Source organism: Rhinolophus hipposideros (assembly GCF_964194185.1).
Source record: "Rhinolophus hipposideros genome assembly, chromosome: 24".
NCBI classification, from domain to species: Eukaryota; Metazoa; Chordata; class Mammalia; order Chiroptera; family Rhinolophidae; genus Rhinolophus; species Rhinolophus hipposideros.
This window is the reverse complement of record NC_138070.1, coordinates 4176345-4194330: the sequence shown is the minus strand read 5'-3', so window position 1 is coordinate 4194330 and position 17986 is coordinate 4176345. Positions and strand designations below refer to the sequence as shown.

General features: G+C 48.4%; 1 protein-coding gene across 7 annotated transcripts in view; it reads right to left on the bottom strand.

Moving 5' to 3' along the window:
- Positions 1 to 10405, bottom strand: part of RILPL1 (Rab interacting lysosomal protein like 1) — a 32365-nt gene extending 21960 nt beyond the window's left edge. For 6 of the 7 annotated variants that reach the window (XM_081037238.1, XM_081037239.1, XM_081037234.1 and 3 more), the window contains exons 1-2: positions 9549 to 10391; positions 3364 to 3514 (exon numbers count right to left, since the gene is read on the bottom strand). In XM_081037238.1, coding sequence (XP_080893364.1) covers positions 3364 to 3514; positions 9549 to 9857 — 460 coding nt within the window. In that variant the 5' untranslated portion in view covers positions 9858 to 10391. Of the gene's footprint in view, positions 1 to 3363; positions 3515 to 9548 lie in introns of all 7 variants that reach the window. The other variant, XM_081037237.1, reaches the window with a different exon arrangement.
- Positions 10406 to 17986: the final 7581 nt, after the last annotated feature.

Below are 17986 nucleotides of genomic sequence, written 5' to 3'. Positions count from 1 at the left end.
AGTGCACAAGCAAGTCCAAGGTTGGTCTCCCAGGAGCCATGTTGATAGTAGCAAAAAAATGTCCACAAGCAAGGAAACAGTAAAATAAACAAGGACCTTCCACCAATGGGAAACTACGTAGCTAGTTAAAAGACTTTGATACACTTGTAAGTGAAAACGACAAGTGACAAAGTCACAGCAGCACTATTCACAATGGCCAAACATGGTAGAAACAAAAAAGCCAAAGTGTCCACCAGCTGATACATAAACAAAACGTGGTCCGTCCATCTGATGGAATATCCTGGTGGCTATAAAAAGGAATGAAATACCGACACATTACAATGTGATAAATCTTGAAAACATGGTGCTAAGGGAAAGAAGCCACATACTGCAGGATTCCATTTATTCGCAATGTTCGCAACAGGCAAATCCATAGAGACAGGAAGTAGACTGATAGTGGCCTGGGGATGAGGGGTGGAAGTGGCTGTAAATGGGCACGAGGTTTCTTTTTGGGGTGATGGAAATGTTTTAAAATTACATTGTCATGATGGTTGTAGAATTCCATACATTTACTAAAAATCACTGAAAAAATGTATTTTCTTTCCTTTTTATGTAAGGTAGCACAGCCAATGTTTTATTGAGCTGAAATTCCTACCAACCACTCTTGGCTCCCACATAAGGTGCCACTGGTAGGGCAAAGTCAACATAACTGCCCTCGGGGACATCTTTTATTGGACAGCTCCATGTTTGATGCTGTCTATACTTTGTCTCAACAATCCTAGGAGTCAGGAGTCGTCAATTCCCATTTTGCAGGTGAGGAACCTGAGGATGGGACCAGTACCATGTTTCCCCCAAAATAAGACCGGGTCTTGTAATAAGTTGTGCTCCAAAAGACGCGTTAGGGCTTATGTTCAGGGGATGTCATCCTGAAAAATCTGCTAGAGTTTATTTTCCGGTTAGGTCTTATTTTTGGGGAAACACAGTAAGTAACTCCCAGCTCCGTTTTCCTCCTCTCCTGAGGATGGAGTTCTCTGTCCAGAGCTCAAAAATTTTCCCAGACCGTTGAGTGTATCTTTACACCCTCCCCTCCCCTATCCAATAGCGTTGACACCTGTAATTCATTTCCACATGTGCTAATACGTAAGTATTTTCTATTGTTGCCCTCCAGTTAACAAGACAGATTTCCGAAAATAAGGGGCAGGGAAGTGCTTTTGAATCTGGAGAATTCCAGAGAGTGGGAGACAGGACACTGCCAAGGTGGTTGTGAGCGCGGCACCTGGCATTAACTGCTGAGAAAGCAATGCTGCTCCATGCAGGGCCAGCTGCTCCGAGCAGGCTCTCCCACCCCTCTCACCCCATCTCACAACGACACCCCTAAATCCTGTCTCTCCTAGACACACAGTCTAAGCGCAGGCTCCACCTTCGCTCAGGGACCCCTCTGCCCAATATCTGTTCCTCTCACAGGTGGAAAAAATGCTTTTGTCCTTGTGTTCCCATGGTTTCCCATGCAAAATAAAAATAACCGTGAAAGGCACGCCTGGCATCTGCTCGGTCTCTCCACCCAGTGGGGGTTGCTACAGAGCAGAAAACGAGCCTCCCCGAGCTAACCCTTTGGGATCTGGAGCCATGCTAGATGCCAATTAAGTGCATCTCAATGATGCCATGGGGGCTGTTTCATGACAAGCTGGGCAAGGATCTGGAAAGCTGAGCAAAGCTCCACCCACGAGGGTGCTGTGCACGGGAGCGGCCAGCCTGTTCAGGTCCAGGCCTGGGGCCCTGAGACGTCACTGGGACAGGCAGCGGGAATTCCCAGGTCATCCCAGAGGCCTGGGGCATCCTGCAGAAATGTCACAGACAAAAAGATGGCTACGGGTTCCTCAGTAAGCCCCACACAGTTACCAGATGACCCAGCAATTCCACTCCCAGGTATAGACAACAAAGCACTGAAAACACACGTCCACACAAACATCAGAATGTTCACAGGACCCGAAAGTGGGAAACAACCCAAAAGTCCACCAATGGATGAATAAATAAGCAAAATGTGGTCTATCCATACAGTGGAGTATCACCAAAGCCATAAAAAGGAATGATGTACTCTCTCATCCTCCGTTTTTCACAGCAGTTCAATTAAAGAGGTTGGACTAGATAAAAATAATTCACAGTAACAATAGTTCACACTTGCGGAGTATATATATATATACCAGGTACTGTTCTTATTCCAAGCAGTCTACATGTATTAATTCATTTAATCCTCACAACCACCTTATGAGGAAGATAGTTATTTCCCCTATTTTTACATGGGGCACTTAGGCACACAAGGGTCAAGTAACTTGATCCAGGTTGCTTAGCGGGTAAGTATTGGGGTTAGAGCTCACACTTAAGTGGTCTGGCTCTAGAGCCCATGCTTATAACAACTAAGACTTTTGTTTTCATTGCACGAATCACATCTCAACAAAAGAAAGCCAAGAAAAAGAGAATTTCAGGACCTCACCCAAATAATTCCTTTTTTCTTGGCCCCTACAGTCCTTTATCAGTGTGCTACTTCAGCCTCACAGAGTTGTAACTCCAAGTTCTAAACATTAGGCACCCACGAAAGTCCATTCTCCATCCCATCAAACATGAGGAAGGGGCTTGGGTGGGAACCCAAGGTGTTTACTCAGACTAAAGAGATGGGTCTGAGTTTCCCTGGGGATCAGAGGCAACCTCTGATTGGGAAGGAGGCTGGCAGGGGGCAGAGAACTGATGGAGCTCACCAGGGCCCAGACCAAATCCCATTGTCTGTCTTTGCTTCCCCAGCACCAGCAGAGGGCCTGGAGTGAAGGTTCTCATGCCCCAGGGCCTTTGCACTTGCTTCCCTCCCAAGATATTTGTATGGCTCGCTCCACCACTCTATTTGGGTTCAAATGTTCCCCCATCAGAGAGGCTTTCCCTGATCATCGTTATCTAACCAAATCCCTCCCCAAATCACCTGTCACATCCCACTGGTACAGTTCTTCCATCGCACTCGTCACCATTTGGAATGCTGTCCTCCATTCTTTTGTTTACATAATTATCACCTATGTCCTCCACACTAGAATAAGCTTCATGAGGGTAGGGGCTTTGTCTTATCTAACGTGTATCCCAAAGTACACAGGAAAAAGCCCAGAAAAGTGAGGAATCTGTAACAACTTGCTGAACGAACGCTTAGTTCCATCATCTGTAACTTAGGCTAAACAATTTCTCTCAGGCAGAGTGATGGTGACAATATGAGCTAAAGGCTTTGCAAGTTAGAAACACCACACTATTGCTCAGGGACCGAAACCGTTACACCGTCACTCACGACGTGGGTGATGACAGTGGGAACAACCTTCTGCCCCCCGCCCCCAGGCTGACCCCTCCTCTTACCTTCTTGCTTCTGGAACTCTTCCTCAGAGAAGCTGACATCCTTGTGGGAGAGGTTGGTCATGAGCTGTTTGTTCTCCTCCTGCAGCTGGGCGATCTGGGAAAGGAGGTCCTGTGCTTCCCCTCGCCACACGTCCTCCACCAGCTCCAGCTCCTGCCGAGGCGATGGCCGGTATGGGGTTACGGCCTGCCCAGGCAGCAGCCTGACCCCGACCCTCGGGAGCAGCTCAGGGTCGCAAGGGCTTTGGGTCTTCCCTTTCCCACAAGAACCAAGCATCGGGCAGGTAAGCACACAAGGCCACCACTAGCCCACGTGGAAATTTTACAAGTGATAGGAGGCGCCCTTCCTCTGTTAGCACCTGGCTAGGTTAGAACTGCCCCAAGGACAATGACAGACTTGGCACTGCACCTGTTAACTAGACAGAAGAGAGAGGATGAGCAGCCACAGGCTACGGGCACCCTAACACAGGCCCAACCTCTCTGGGGAGGTCATGTCCCTGACCATTGGACAGACCCTCAGTCAGGACAAACCTCTCCCCAAGAAAGAAAGAGGCTGCAAAGGCCCTGAGGGTTGCCACCTGGCCCCAGAGTTCCTCGGATGTCTGATACAGGCATCACTTTGAGCGGTGTTGGGCCTCAGTTTCCCTCAGCTGGGGAGCCCTCATATCAAAGCCGACAGGGTTGGTGTGAGGATAATTAAAATAATTTTGTGGATGGCTATAATGAAAGAAACAAACAACAAGTATTGGCATGAATATGAAGAAACTGGAACCCTCGTGCATTGCTGGTGAGGACGTAAATTGGTGCAGCTGCTGTATGACAGTCTGGCAGCTCCTCAGAAAGTTAAACACAGTTACCATCGGACCCAGCAATTCCACCCCTAGGATCTGCCCAAGAGAAACGAAAACACGTCCACGCAAAACATGTGTGTGAATGTTCACAGTAGCATGATTCACAAAAGGGAGAAATAACCCGATGTCCATCAATAGATGAACGGGTGAATAAAATGTGGTCCATCCATAGAATAGGCTATTATTCGGACAAAAACAGAATGAAGCACTGACACACACGACAACATGGATGAATCTTGAAAACATCACACTAAGTGAAAGCAGCCAGACACACAAGGAGACACAGTATGTGATTCCACCAAGGTGAAACGTCCAGAACAGGCAAATCCACAGAGACAGAATGCAGAGTGGCAGTTGTCTAGGGCTGGAGGGTGACGGGTTAAATGAGAAGTGACTACTAATGGGTGCGAGCTTTCTTTTCTGAGTAATGAAAATGTCCTAAAACTGACTGTGGTGATGGTGGCACAACTCTGAATACACTAAAGACGTTGAACTGTAGACTTTAAATGGGTGAGCTGTGAGGTATGCAAATTATATTCAATAAAGCTGCTACCAAAAAAAAAAAGGTATTCTGTAAAACCACGAACTAAGTAAGGCGTTATTGCTAAGCCTGTGTGGCATGCTGGTTTAAAAAAGGGACACTGAGCCTGCTGGCCCACGTTTGGGTCCTGTTTCTGCCACTTACTATCTGATCTTGGACAAGTTTTTCAATCTTTGGGTGCTTTGGAAATAAGCAAAACAGTACCACATCTCCCTTCGAGGGTAGTCATGAGGATTAAATGGTTAATCCATGTAAATCATCTGGAATAGTGTCCAGCACCTAGAAAGGGCTAAAGATGTCCATGCAGATTTCCATTTGTCCTACAGCCCGTCACAAGCCAGCCCAGGTGGCCAGATGTCAGCATCACCTGTGTTCAGCTCCTAAATAAGGCTGTAAGTCCCATCACCTTTGTTGGGAAGCTCATAGCATTGGGGAAATAAGAGGTAATAACTAAGTACTCACACAGCTGGCTCAAGGTCATCAAGGAAGGTGAAGGGCAGTGCCAGAGGGCGGAAGTGGTGGTGGAATGATGGAGTGGGCATGCATTCTTGCCACACGCAGGGGTGGGCTGGGAGCAGAGTCAGGCTTTTCCAGCCCCTCTGCTGTTTCCCTCTCTTTCCGCCCGGCGTGGGCTGAGCACACAGAGGACCGCAGCAAGTATCAGTCAAGTGTAACTGGCTGGGGTAAGCAGAACAAAGTTCCCCAAAGATGTACACATCCTAATCCGTGGAACCTGAAAATACGTGACCTTACATGGCAAAAGGTCTTGGCAGATGTGAATCGGTTAAGGATCCTGTTGTGGGGAGAGTCTCCTGGGTCATCTGGATGGGCCCAGTGGTCCTTATAAGTGACAAGAGGGACTCAAGAGGGTCGAGTTAGAGATGAAATGGCAACAGAAGCAGAGGTCTGAGTTAGAGAGAGACATGAAGAGGCCACACTGCTGGCTTTGAAGTTGGAGGAAGGGGCCACACAAGCCAAGGAAGGCTGGCAGCTTCCACAAGCTGGAAACGGCCAGGAAATGGATTCTTACCTAGAGCCTCCAGAAGCCAAACTGCCCTCCAAACTGCCCCATTTCTGACCTCCGACCTCCAGAATTTTATCTAGCATTATTCATATGGGTCGTATTCATAATACCATCTTATCCAGTCTGATCATAAATTTGATTGTTTTGAGCAAGTTTGTGGCAATTTGTCATAGCAGTAACAGGGACGAATAGAGACTTTAACGCTCAGTTCTGTTTCTCCCTCTCCTCTCAGTGAATTAAAGTTGATGCTGGGAGAGCAGATGCTTGCCTCTGAGCTGACCATGGAGAATTTTATCCTGACCCCACAGCAGCTAAAAAGGCCCATCCAGGAGTCACCCCCGGTTGATCACTTTCTTTGCCTTCTCTCTGCATTAACAGCCCCCAAACTCCTTATGCTGGTTCATGAGGTCCAACATAATCAGACCCCCTCATCTCCCTGACCTCATCTCCCACCCCCATTCCTCACTCACTCTGCTCTAGAAGAGTGACCTTCTAGAAGGAACACTGACCTGCTTTGTGTTCCCTGAACTCACACCAAGCTCTTACCTACCGCAGGGCCTTTGCATTTGCTGTGACTTCTGCCTAGAATTCTAGCCCCTCCTCCGATCTCTTTGTGACTGGCACCTACACTTCATTCAAGTCTCGGCTCAGATGTCATCTCCCCAGGGCGGCCTTCCTGATTGCCCCATCTATTAGACCCCCACCCTGGCAAGTCTCTTTCATATCTCCCTGTTTGATTTTCTTCATGTTACTTATAAGCTGAAATGTTAAAAGCTTTAAAAAAAAAAGCCTATCTCTTCACAGTACAATTTCACCATTCATAGATTAGCCACAAGCCGTATGTGACTGCTGGGCACTTGAAATGTGGCTGGTCTGAATCGAAACATGCAGTAAGAGTTAAACACCACTGGATTTAGAAGACATAGCACAGAAAAAAAAATGCAAAATATTTAATTAATAATATTTTTTTGTAGCTATGTATGGTGAATATTAATTAAACGTGTTGTGGTGATTCTTTTGTAATAGACACACATATCAAATCATTATGTTGTACATCTGAAACTAATAACGTTACATGTCAATTACACACATTGCAATTAAATTGGTTACATTGTTACATGTTGAAATAATATTTTGGATAGATGGGTTTGATAAGACATGTTTTAAAATTAACCTCAGCTGTGTGCCTTTTTATTAATGTGACGAGCCATACTGTATTTCTATGGGACAGCACTGCACTATTAAGTTAGGTCCATAAGTGCAAAGACCTCATCAGTTGTGGTCACCGCTCTGAGTAGGTACTTAGTAAATATGTTTGTTGAATAAATAAATGAACATATGCCGTTTACATTATATGTAAACAATATATAAACATTATATGTAAACAACTATATCTGCATAGCCACTGCTTTCTAAAACCTATTTGTGTGTTTTTTCCTGTCTTCCCCACTACCCACCCACTGCCTAAAATGAGGACCCAGCTTTCCTTTCCTCTGCATTGTACGTGTCACTTAGGAGGGTATTTTGCATGCTGTGGCTTGTCAATGGTGTTACAGACTGAGAGACCGGGCAGAACAAAGGAAGAAAGAAGAAAGGAAGGGAAGTAAAGAAGGGACAGAGAGATAAGATCAAGGACATAAGATTTTTGTGGAAACTATCTTGAAGAGCCTGTGAGACTACAGGGGAAGAAAATCAGTCGACTCTCTCTAGATCCCAAGAATATAAAGTAAAGGAGACGGGGTCTGTTATAGGGAAAAAGATGCTGTCCTCTGGTTGATGAAAGCTCATCCTCAGTGTTTACAAACAAGCTGTGCCAGTGAACACATTGGTGTTTACTTCCTAGCTGACAGAGTTCCAGAAGCCACAAGTGCAACTGGCTGGGAATTCCATCTGACTCCAAGCCTAGTGACCAATGTCTCCAAGGGGTGCCTCCCAGCCTGGCTGCGGCAGAACTAAAATGCCAGGGGTGGCGACATGGCTGTCAGGACTTCTCTGCGACCTGGCCTAAGCCCCTTGGTCCCTGCTAGTAAGAGGCAAGAGAGGATTTCAAAGGTCCCTTCCTTCCCTAACCCTCTAGGAAAGATGGAGGGCTCTGCGGTAGGAGTAGGGGTGCCTGGGATGGGGATGGGGTCCCCAGTATCAGCCTATGAGCGTCTCAGTGAAAGCCTCTCCAGGCCTAAAAACAAGTTAACACTTGTGAGGCCCTCACAATGGGCTAGGCTCTGTCCTGAGCACTTTACATACATGAACTACTTTAATTCTCATCACAACCATACAAGACGGGTTCTGTCATTATGCCCATTTTACAGCTGAGGAAACTGAGGCACAGAGAGATGAGGTGACTTGCCCAAGATCACACAGACCGTGAGTGATAGGGTTTGAAACCAGGCTGTCTAGTTCCAAAGTCCCTGCTCCTGGGAATCTTAACACTAATTACAGGGCTGGAGCATTTTCAAGCTCCAGGGTTAGGGTTATCTTGGAAATGTTCCCTAACTCTTGGGAGCTTGAGTTTCCTTCTTGACCCCAGGGCATAGGGACCTATGAGGACAAACAATCCAACCTCACAAACACTGGTGGCTCTTAACCCACCCACAGATCTGCCCTCAGGTCAAGACTGCAGACACAGCCTGAGTTATTTTCCTTGAAAACACTCAGACCTCAAAGCACACAATGGGTGATGGCCTGCCAGGGAGGTTCAGAGAGGCCAAGCGTATTTCCTGAGGCCACACAGCAAGCCAGAGCTTGTCAGGTACCGGGATCCTCCAAGGAAAGGCGTTTCCTCCTATTCTCAGTTGGGGGAAGATTCTGACAGGAGCTTCCCTGGGCTGAGGTTGGGGCAGGAAACCACACAGTCTCCCACTTCCTCTTCCCCAGGCACCTCGTCTGGACTACTAGCCCAGTGGGGAGGCCCCAGTGCATGAGCCCAGAGGAATTCTTGTTCACAGGGCAGAGGCTTAGCTTTAAAGCTGCCCCAAATCATCTCCTCCCCCTAATTTAAAAAGGGTAGGGAAGAGACACTAGCATTATCTCTACTGGAGCTGGGTTTCTCTCAGCACTAACTTGGGACCAAGTCCCCCCACCCCACTCACCCTCAGTTGCTTCATCTGTAAAATGAAGATAATAATTCTACCTCACAGACTCCTATGAGGATTAAAGATAAAATCAAGGAGGGGAAAGCACCTCAGAGCACAGATTAATAAACCAGAAGAAACCCTGGCAAGCAATTTGCAAATAGGAACCCAGAGACTGGAGGTCAACAGCTCAGGGGCTGGAGGTCACATCCACTGTGCTCTTTGGGGGTTGGGAGGTAGAGTGAAAAAAGGGGTCTGGTATCATATCTTGGATAACACTAAAGGGCAGAAAGCTTATGTCATTTCTGGAAACAAGTAATATTATCCAAGCACTTTAGATAATATGCTGTTTAATTCTTATAAGGTGGGTCCTATTACTATCACCATATGACATGTAAGGAAATAAAAGCACAGAGAGGTTAAGTAACTTACCCAAGGTCACACAGCTATTAAATAGTAGAGATGGAGTTGGAACCCAGGTCTGACTCCAAAGAGCTGCCTTCAGTCTCTGGGGTGATATATGCCAGGTGCTCATGGCTGAGCAAAAGAGAGCCAAAGGCCCTTCCTCCATCCCTCCCTCTCTCATCCAGTCGGGTCTCCTCTAACCTACTCCCTGCATACACACGTGTGCCCAATGTTGACCGGCCCTCTGCTCCCAGCGGCCCCACTGCCTGGATGGGCTGACTGAGGCGGCTGCCCACCTTCTGGTGCTTGCGCTCCTTCTCGATACGGTCCATCCTCTCCAGGCGCAGACGGTCCAGCTCGAGGCGCAGCTCGTCCAGTTCTGGCGCGACGTGGTGGCGACTGACCAGCACCTCCAGGATCTCCAGGACGCGCACGACCTTGGGCATGAGGCGCGCGATGGCCTCGCAGCCGTGCTGGTCGATGACCCGCTCGAACTCGTGGCCCACCAGCGACGCGATGTCGTACACGTCCATGACGGTCAGCTCCGCCACGTTCTTCTCCAGGACGGACTCGGCAGCCAGCGCGGACCCCCGGTCCTCCTCCATGGCCCCCCGCCGGCCTCTCCCCTCCCCGCAAACTAGTGCAACTCCCAAACTTGCCGCTGTCGAGGGCAGCGCCGGCTCAGGCCCAGCTCGCGCCGCCCCGCCGGCCTGCGCTCAGCTGGGCCTCGGGCGAGGGCGCACCCGGCGGGCGGCGGGCGTCGGCATGGGCGGCGCAGGGCGCCGGGAGCCGGTCAGCGCGCTGGGTGCGGGTCTCGGCGGCCGCTCGGCCCGGAGCCTGCTCTCAAGTGCGAGGAGGAGGAGGAGAGGAGAGGAAGGCGCGCGTGCGCAGGCCCGCGGCGCCTCCCAAGTTGGGAATCCGAGTTGGACGCAATGGAGGCGAGGGGTCTGGCTGAAGACGGGGCCCGGGGCCCTCGGAAACAGTTCGCGCCCGAGAGGCGCCCCCACGCCCGGTGCCTGGGGAGGAAGGGCGGCCGCGGCTGCTCCGGGAAACTTTGGCGGCGGCGAGGTCGGCTGACCGGCTCCCCCCGCGGGGATGCCGGCGCCCCGCCCAATCCCGGCCTGGCGAGGGGCGCGCCCGGCTTCCGCCGCCCGGGGGCGCCCTGAGGTCCCCCCGGCACCGCCCCCCGCCCGCCGATTCGGCAGCCCCCCCCCCCGGCTCCACCCTCCGTCCTCCCCCACCCGCCGCGCCCGCCTCTCCTCCGCCGGCTCCCGGCTCCTCCTCTCCCATCCCGCCCCGGAGGGGTCCAGGCTAGCCCGGCGGCGGGGGGCACGGGGGTCACTCGTCTGTGGATGCTTCGCAGCGTCACAGGGCGGCCCCTGCGTTGAAGAGGAACAGAGGGGTCGTGAGGTGGCCTCCGGTGTGGGGTGAATCCTGGGGAGGAGGCGAGGACACCCCAGCCTGCAGACCCCCCCGGGTGACCTGCTCACAGACGCCGCTCCAGTACAGGTGTCCTTCCCCACGAGGGGCGACGCCCGCCTCACCTGCCAGCCGGGCCACGTCCATTGGCGGCTCCTTGTAACATCAACGCCACTTCACGGAGGAGGCGACGCCAGGGTTTGGATCTTAGCATCATGAGTTTTCTCGTCCCAAGCCCCCGAATCCCCCGGTCCTTTTGATCTGGCTAAATCCACTCGTCCGTAAGACACCGTCCCCCACCCCCAGGAGAGCCTTTCCTGAACCCAAAACCCCTCCGCTCTTCTCATCCCCCACGCAGGGTTTGGGGACCCTCCTGCACTGCCACAGCCCCGCTGCCTTCTCCCCTGAAACTGCTCTTAGCATAGAGTTTGAACAGTGTGGTTCCACGTCTCTCCCAGCAAACGTGAAGGCAGAAAAAACCCTGAACGCCCTTGAAGCCAGGAAGCCCACCCGACCTGCCACGTGTTGATTAAACCTTTAAAAAATATGTTTTAAAAAGTCTATAGGGAAAAAAAAAAGTCTATAGGACATTGACTTTATAGTTAGTTTAAATGTGTACTCGTATAACGCTTTCCCTCACCGTGTGCCCAGGCATTATTCAAAATGGTTTACAAATATTTCCTCATTTAAGCCATACTCCATGGGTTCTCAAAGTGTGGCCTGAATCAGCATGTGTGCTGGCCACACAAAATGCTGTACTAGAGTTAGCTTTATACTTATTAATGAAATCTGGAGGAGATATCCTGCCTGGGTGTGGTTGTAAATGTCAGGCTGACAACCAAAACTGTGGACCTGGATCTCGGGACTAGAGCACGTAAGACCTACACTGACCTTCAGGAAATATTTAGCTCTGAATACATGCCAGGTACTCTGCTAAACCTGTAGGCAATTGGCAATATGCAAGGATAGGATTACTGCTCTTGTGGGAAACAGACAGTAAACAGGTAAAAACTAAACTAATTTCAGATAGAGCAAGAGGATGGAGAAAGGGGAGGAATCAAGATATCAGTGTCACAAAAAACAGGCATGTTATTGCTCTTCAACTGCAATAAAAGTCCCACACGCCATATCTTTTCACCCAAAAATATTTTAAGATGTATTTCTAGAACATATTGAAACTATATGACCCACAGTACCATTATTACACTTGAAGAAATTAACAGTAATTTCTTTATATCAAATATGCAGTGTGTTCAAAATGTCAGTGGTATCATTATTTCTTTTACAGTTTTTTTGTTTAATTCAAGATCCAAATAGTATCTACATATTGCAATTGGTTGATATGTTCCTTTGTCTCTTTTAATCGTTCATCTCCTTTTGTCCCCCAGCCTTGACATTTATTTGCTGATGAAACAAGATTTATTTTGTCTTGTAGAGGTTCTCAGTCTGGATTTTGCTAATTTCACCACTGTAATGCCCTTTAACACGTTTATCTGGTTTTTTTTATATTTTCTGTAAACTGGTAGGTGGATCAAGAGATGTGATCTGATTTGAGTTCAAATTATTTGGTGGTGGTGTGTTCTAGTATTTCTTTTTTTCCTTTTTTGGTGGGGAGTTAATTTTTTAATGTTTATTTAGATGTAAATCACATGCGATAACAGTCACCCTTTTAGTGTGTAAATTCAGTGGTTTTTGCTATGGTCACAGGTTGTGCAATTACCACGTCTAGTCTCAGAACATTTTCATTAACCATACTTAGCAAGGGAGTTTGGATGTTGAGCAGGAAAGCACACGTGACTTGGGGCAGAGGGCCTGCAAATTTGGGCCAGAGCTGAAATGTTGGGAAATAGAAAGGGGATTAAGGGTCGTTCCATTGGAGGGCGTCTTTCATCGTCCATTCTACACACATAGCACCCAACTTCTCTCCCTAACATAGAAGGACTTAGTACTTAAAGACTATGGACTTCCTGAAATATTTACGAATAAGATGCTATAATGTCTGTGAATTAATTTCAGATAACCCACTCAGTGGTTGGGAATATGAATGAAATGGAGACTGGCCACTTTGTTAATAATTGTTGAAGCTTGGTGATTGAGAACACGGAACTTCATTATACTATTCTCCCTCCTTCTGTAATAGACATTTTTCACAATAATTTTTTTTTTTTTTTTTTGCTAAAAGCTATAGACTTGAAGGAGTGCCAAAGTATTAGCTTGCCTGGGATGACCACAAGTCTTGCTTCCACTGTGAGTAAAAGAAAAGAGATTTGATGCCACCAAGAGGACTAGAAGATCTGGAATGGGAAGGGAGAATGAGGGGGTGCTGGGGACCACCCACTGTTAGGGCAGGAGGAATTGCTGTGGGCAGATGACAGATGGTTCCTCACTCTGTGAGCCAGTCTGGCTGGGCATGGGGCAGACAGAAGCAGGGATTGTGTGGAAGGAGAAGTCACTGCTTCCTGGAAAATCAGGCCGCAGGCGCCCCAGAAACCACACTAGGCCTTGAGAGACAACCGGGGCACTTGAGTATAGCTTCCCTATGCTGTCACCATAGACTCCACGGGAACTGAATGTGTGTCCCTCCAAATTCATAGGTTGAAATCCTAACATCCAATGTGGAGGTTTTAGGAGGAGGAGGACTCTAGGAGGTGATAAGTTCCTGAGGGCAGAGTCCTCATCATGCCTGGGATTAGTGCCCTTACAGAAGGGACCCCAGAGAGCTCCATCGCCCCCCTGCTATGTGAGGACACTGTGAAAAGACAACCGTCTATGAACCAGGAAGAGGACCAGCACCAGACACCGAATCTGCCAGCCCCTTGATCTTGGACTTCCAGCCTCCAGAATGATTAGAAATATATTTCTGAGCTTATATAGGACTGGGTCTAGGGTATTTTTGTTATAGCAGCCCAAGCTGACTAAGATAGACTGTTTTATGAGCATCCCTACTTTTCAGGAGTCTGAGCAGTCTCTCTTTCTTTTTTTAAAGATTTTATTGGGGAAGGGGAACAGGACTTGATGGAGGAACAGTGTGTACTTTCAGGCCTTTTTTCCAAGTCAAGTTGTTGTCCTTTCGATCTTAGATGTGGATGGTGCCGTTCAGCTTCAAGTTGTTGTCCTTTCAGTCTTAGTTGTGGAGGGCGCAGCTCAGCTCCAGGTCCAGTTGCCGTTTTCTAGTGCCATCCGGAAGCTCAGCGGCAGCTCAGCTCAAGGTGCCGCGTTCAATCTTAGTTGGAGGGGACGGACTACCATCCCTTGCAGGGCTCGAGGAGTTGAACCGGCAACCACAGGGCCCACTGGCGCATGTGGAAATCGAACTGGCAGCCTTCGGAGTTAGGAGCATGGAGCTCTAACCGCCTGAGCCACCGGGCCGGCCCTCTGAGCAGTCTCTTGCCCAACTCTGCTGTACTTGTCCCATCCCTTAGGCATGATCCCAAGGGCTGATAACCTGAAATAGCGTCACCGCTCTCTGCTACCCACACATCACCCTTCTGACTTCCCCTGGTTGCTGTCCTGGCTTCTCATTCTTCCTCTCCCTTTCTCCTCCTCCAATGCCCCTCTTTCTTCCTCCTTCTTTAATTTGACAGACTTGAGATGGTCACGGACAATTCTGATATCATTTTTACATCTTTAAACACTAGAAATGTCATATGAGACTCATGGTTTGTTCCATATTGATTCTACTTGACAGCCACCCTCTCCCCGAGGACACTGTATAGCAGGTATGATCAGGCTCCCAAAATCCATCTTGGAAAACAGGAAGATCAAACCTTAGCAACAGGATTCTTTACAGTGCATTGGGCATGCTCTCTGAATTTCAATGTCTGTTTCTACCTGAAGAGAGGTTGCCTATAAATGCGAATCTGGGTGGATTTTCCATGATGTTACATGAGCCTGCGAGTGCTTCTCTCCTTCTGGGGTCGTGGCCACTCAAATGTCTGGGCTCTTTTTTTAAAAAATTAAAGTTTATTGGGGTGACAATTGTTAGTAAAGCTACATAGATTTCAGGTGTACAATTCTGTAATGCATCATCTATATCTCACATTGTGTGTTCACCACCCAGAGTCAGTTCTCTTTCTATCACCATATATTGGATGGCTGGGATCTTAATTAAAGAAAATGTTTCGAGAAAAATATTTGGAAAGTAAAAAAAAAAAAAAAATCACCCGTTGCTTTTGTACAGGTTCCTTTAAAAGCTTATGAGCTAATTAACACTTTTAGAGAGTATTAGAGAGTTCCGGGGATGTAAGAGTGAGGGCAGGAGGGAAGTGAGGCAGAAGAGGAGGAAGGGCAACTTCCAGGTGAAGTTGGCCCAGCGGGTTGTGGGGGTTTGTGGGATGTGCCTGGGAGGATGTGTGAAACCACTGAATCTCAGAATGGTGCAGAGGCACAGAGGTGGGCATTGGTCGTGGTGGGGGTCCATGGGGAAGGTGAGCAATTTATCTGCTTATTCTATGTCTCTCATTAGCTCTCCCCATGGGCCATGAACCTTCCCAATTTCTAGGAGGACCCCCCTCTCGGTGGGTTGGTGTTGGGTGCTGAGGTGGGTGTGGACTTGGCCCGTGGTCTTCTGGGAACATGGGAAATGTCAAGAGCTGGGGTGACTGTCGCACTGCGCACTGCGTAGGGCTTTACAACCAGGGGACCAGTGTGAGCTGCTGCTGGTGGTGTTCATGTCCCCGATGGGGGTGGGGGTGGGGAGGGGGAGGGTGCAGGTGAGATTACATGCATAATCCATTTACAAAATTTAGTACAATTCCTCCCATCTCATCATGTCCACTCCCAGGTAACTAGTGTTGACACTTTGGTCCATGATTTTTTGCTGAGCATACGCATGTATATCTAAACACACATTTACATTTTAAATGGAAACATAACATACCTATTAGGATGCAATTTGCTTTTCTCACTTCATCACACCCTGTAATCATTTTCCAGCTCAACATATATAGACCTATCTCATTATTTATTTTTTAATAGATAATACCCCCCCATTCTGTTAAATGATTGTATAGTTTTCTGTTTTATGGATGTCGTGTAATTTACCCGATCATTTCTCCCTTGACAGACATTCACGCTATTTCCTGATTTGGGCTATTTTTTAAAAAGTTGCTGTGCTAATCGTCACTTAATTTTTGATTGTTTCTTTTTTTTTTTTTTTTAAGGAGGGTGCAACTCCCAGCGGCCCATGCAGGGGTTGCACCGGCAACCTTGGCGTTATTAGCACCACGCTCTAACCAACTGAGCTAACCAGCCACCCCAATTTTTGATTCTTTCACCTTTATGAAGAGTGGCTGACACACATTACGTCCTCATCTGCCCAGCACCCATATCTGCCTATAAATGAGGCAGGAAAAAGGAAGGCTGCAGCCAGGGCTCACAGGCTCACACTGCAGAGAGCAAAGCCCCCTCTCTTCCCTCCCTCAGTCCCCCCCCCCCATGTGCTCTCCACCGGCAGCCGCAGCCATACATCCTTCTAAAGTGCACTTTTGCCCACGCCATTTATTGCTTTAAATCCTCTCCATGGTTTCCATTGTTCTTTGGAGGCTGGGGGGAGGGCATCTAGCCCTTCTTTATTCTCCACACTTCAACTGCACTAGCCCCTCATTCGGTTTTCAAACTTGCCAAGGTCAGATCCCTCACACAATGCTGTTAGGAGCATAATTGGTAAAATCGTTTTGGAAGTCTAGCAGTTTTCCAAACCTAAACGTACGCCTAACTTCTGACCCAGCCAATCTGCTTCTAGGTTTATACCCAACAGAAAGGAGATGAGAATGTTTAAAGTAGCTTTACTCAAAATCATCCAAAACCAGGAAATAAGCTGAATGTACTTTTTTGGGTCTGGCTTTGAGTCATTCAAATTGTTGTGTTTATGAATAGCTCATTCCTTTGGATTGCTGAGTAATATTCCACTGTACGGATATACCACAATTTGTTCATCCACTCACCTGTTGCTGAACATTTGGGTCCTTTCCAGTATTTGTCTAATTCAAATACTGTGAACGTTCACGCACAGGTCTTTGTATGGACACGTGCTTTCCTTCCTTTGAGGTAAATGCTTAGAAGTAGAATGTCTGGGCTTCATGGGAAGCAGGTGCTTAACTTTTCAAGAAACCACCGAACTGTTTTCCCAAGGGGCTGTGCCATCTTACATTCCCACCTGTGGCAATGAATCAGAGCGGGCCTGGGCCTTTCTGATTTTATCAGCATCCTTGGGTGATTTGGTTGTTCACCCAAATTTTAGAACTACTGGCTTAGAGGGTGACAGAATTGGGAGGCTTTTCCTTCAGGAGGTGACATTGGAGCAGAGACCTGGGGAAAGTGAGGGAGGAAGGCACGAGGAACCTTGTGAGAAGACGGTTCTAGGAAAAGGGGACAGGATGTGTAGAGCCCCGAGTGCCTGATGTGGTAGTTATCGCAGGGGTCCATGGGGCTTGAGCGGAGCTGAGAGGGGAATGTGGGGAGAGACAGAGGAGAGTGGGGCCTGAACGTACACAGAAGACCCCAGGGGAGGGAACGCTCTGTGGGTCTGGTTCTGAATAAGCTTGGGAGCCACTCTAGGGTTTGTAAGCAGAAGGATGACAGGATTTCATAGCAGAGAAACTGAGGCTCAGAGAGGTAAATTAACTTGTCACAGGTCACACAGTAAGTGGCTCAGCTGAGGTTCAACCCAGGTCTGTCCAAGGCCAGAGAGCATGTTGCTGACCTTGTGAGCTCTTGGAGATGGCTTTGGCGTCAAGTAAATAAATAAAAAGCAGGTATTGGGAAGCTGTCAATGTCTTCCAGCCAAAGACCACCAGGAACACAACAGCAGTTAAGCCTGGGGCTCGTTACTCGCACACAGGGAGAACACACACCACAGGGAACCGTGGGGTGTCCTAGTGAGAACATTAGGGTGCAGGAAAGAAACTTACAGGATTTGGGTTTTGGCTGGGTGATTCTGGGGAGAGTTTAAGGATCTGGGGGTTTGCTCTAGAATGGGTGCTGTCAGGAAGCAGGAGTAATTCTAGGATTGGGGCTCTTAATAGATCTTATCTGCTCGGAGGACAGTCCAGAGCGAGGCTAGAGCTGTGACTGGTAAAGCAGCAGCCAACACTCATATCAGCCCAGAGAAGGAGACGTTTGGTATTTTGCAGCCTGGACCATGTTTGTGTTCTGTCTTGTTCCGTCACGGTCACAGAGTGGCCTTGTTTCGTGGTGATGTTCTCTGTGACATTGTTATTTCCACAGGAGAACACCAAGGTCAGCTGACAGTGCCAGGCCAGCAAATGATGTCACGCACTGCTCTGCTTTTTCTCAAAGACATGACATGTGCTTG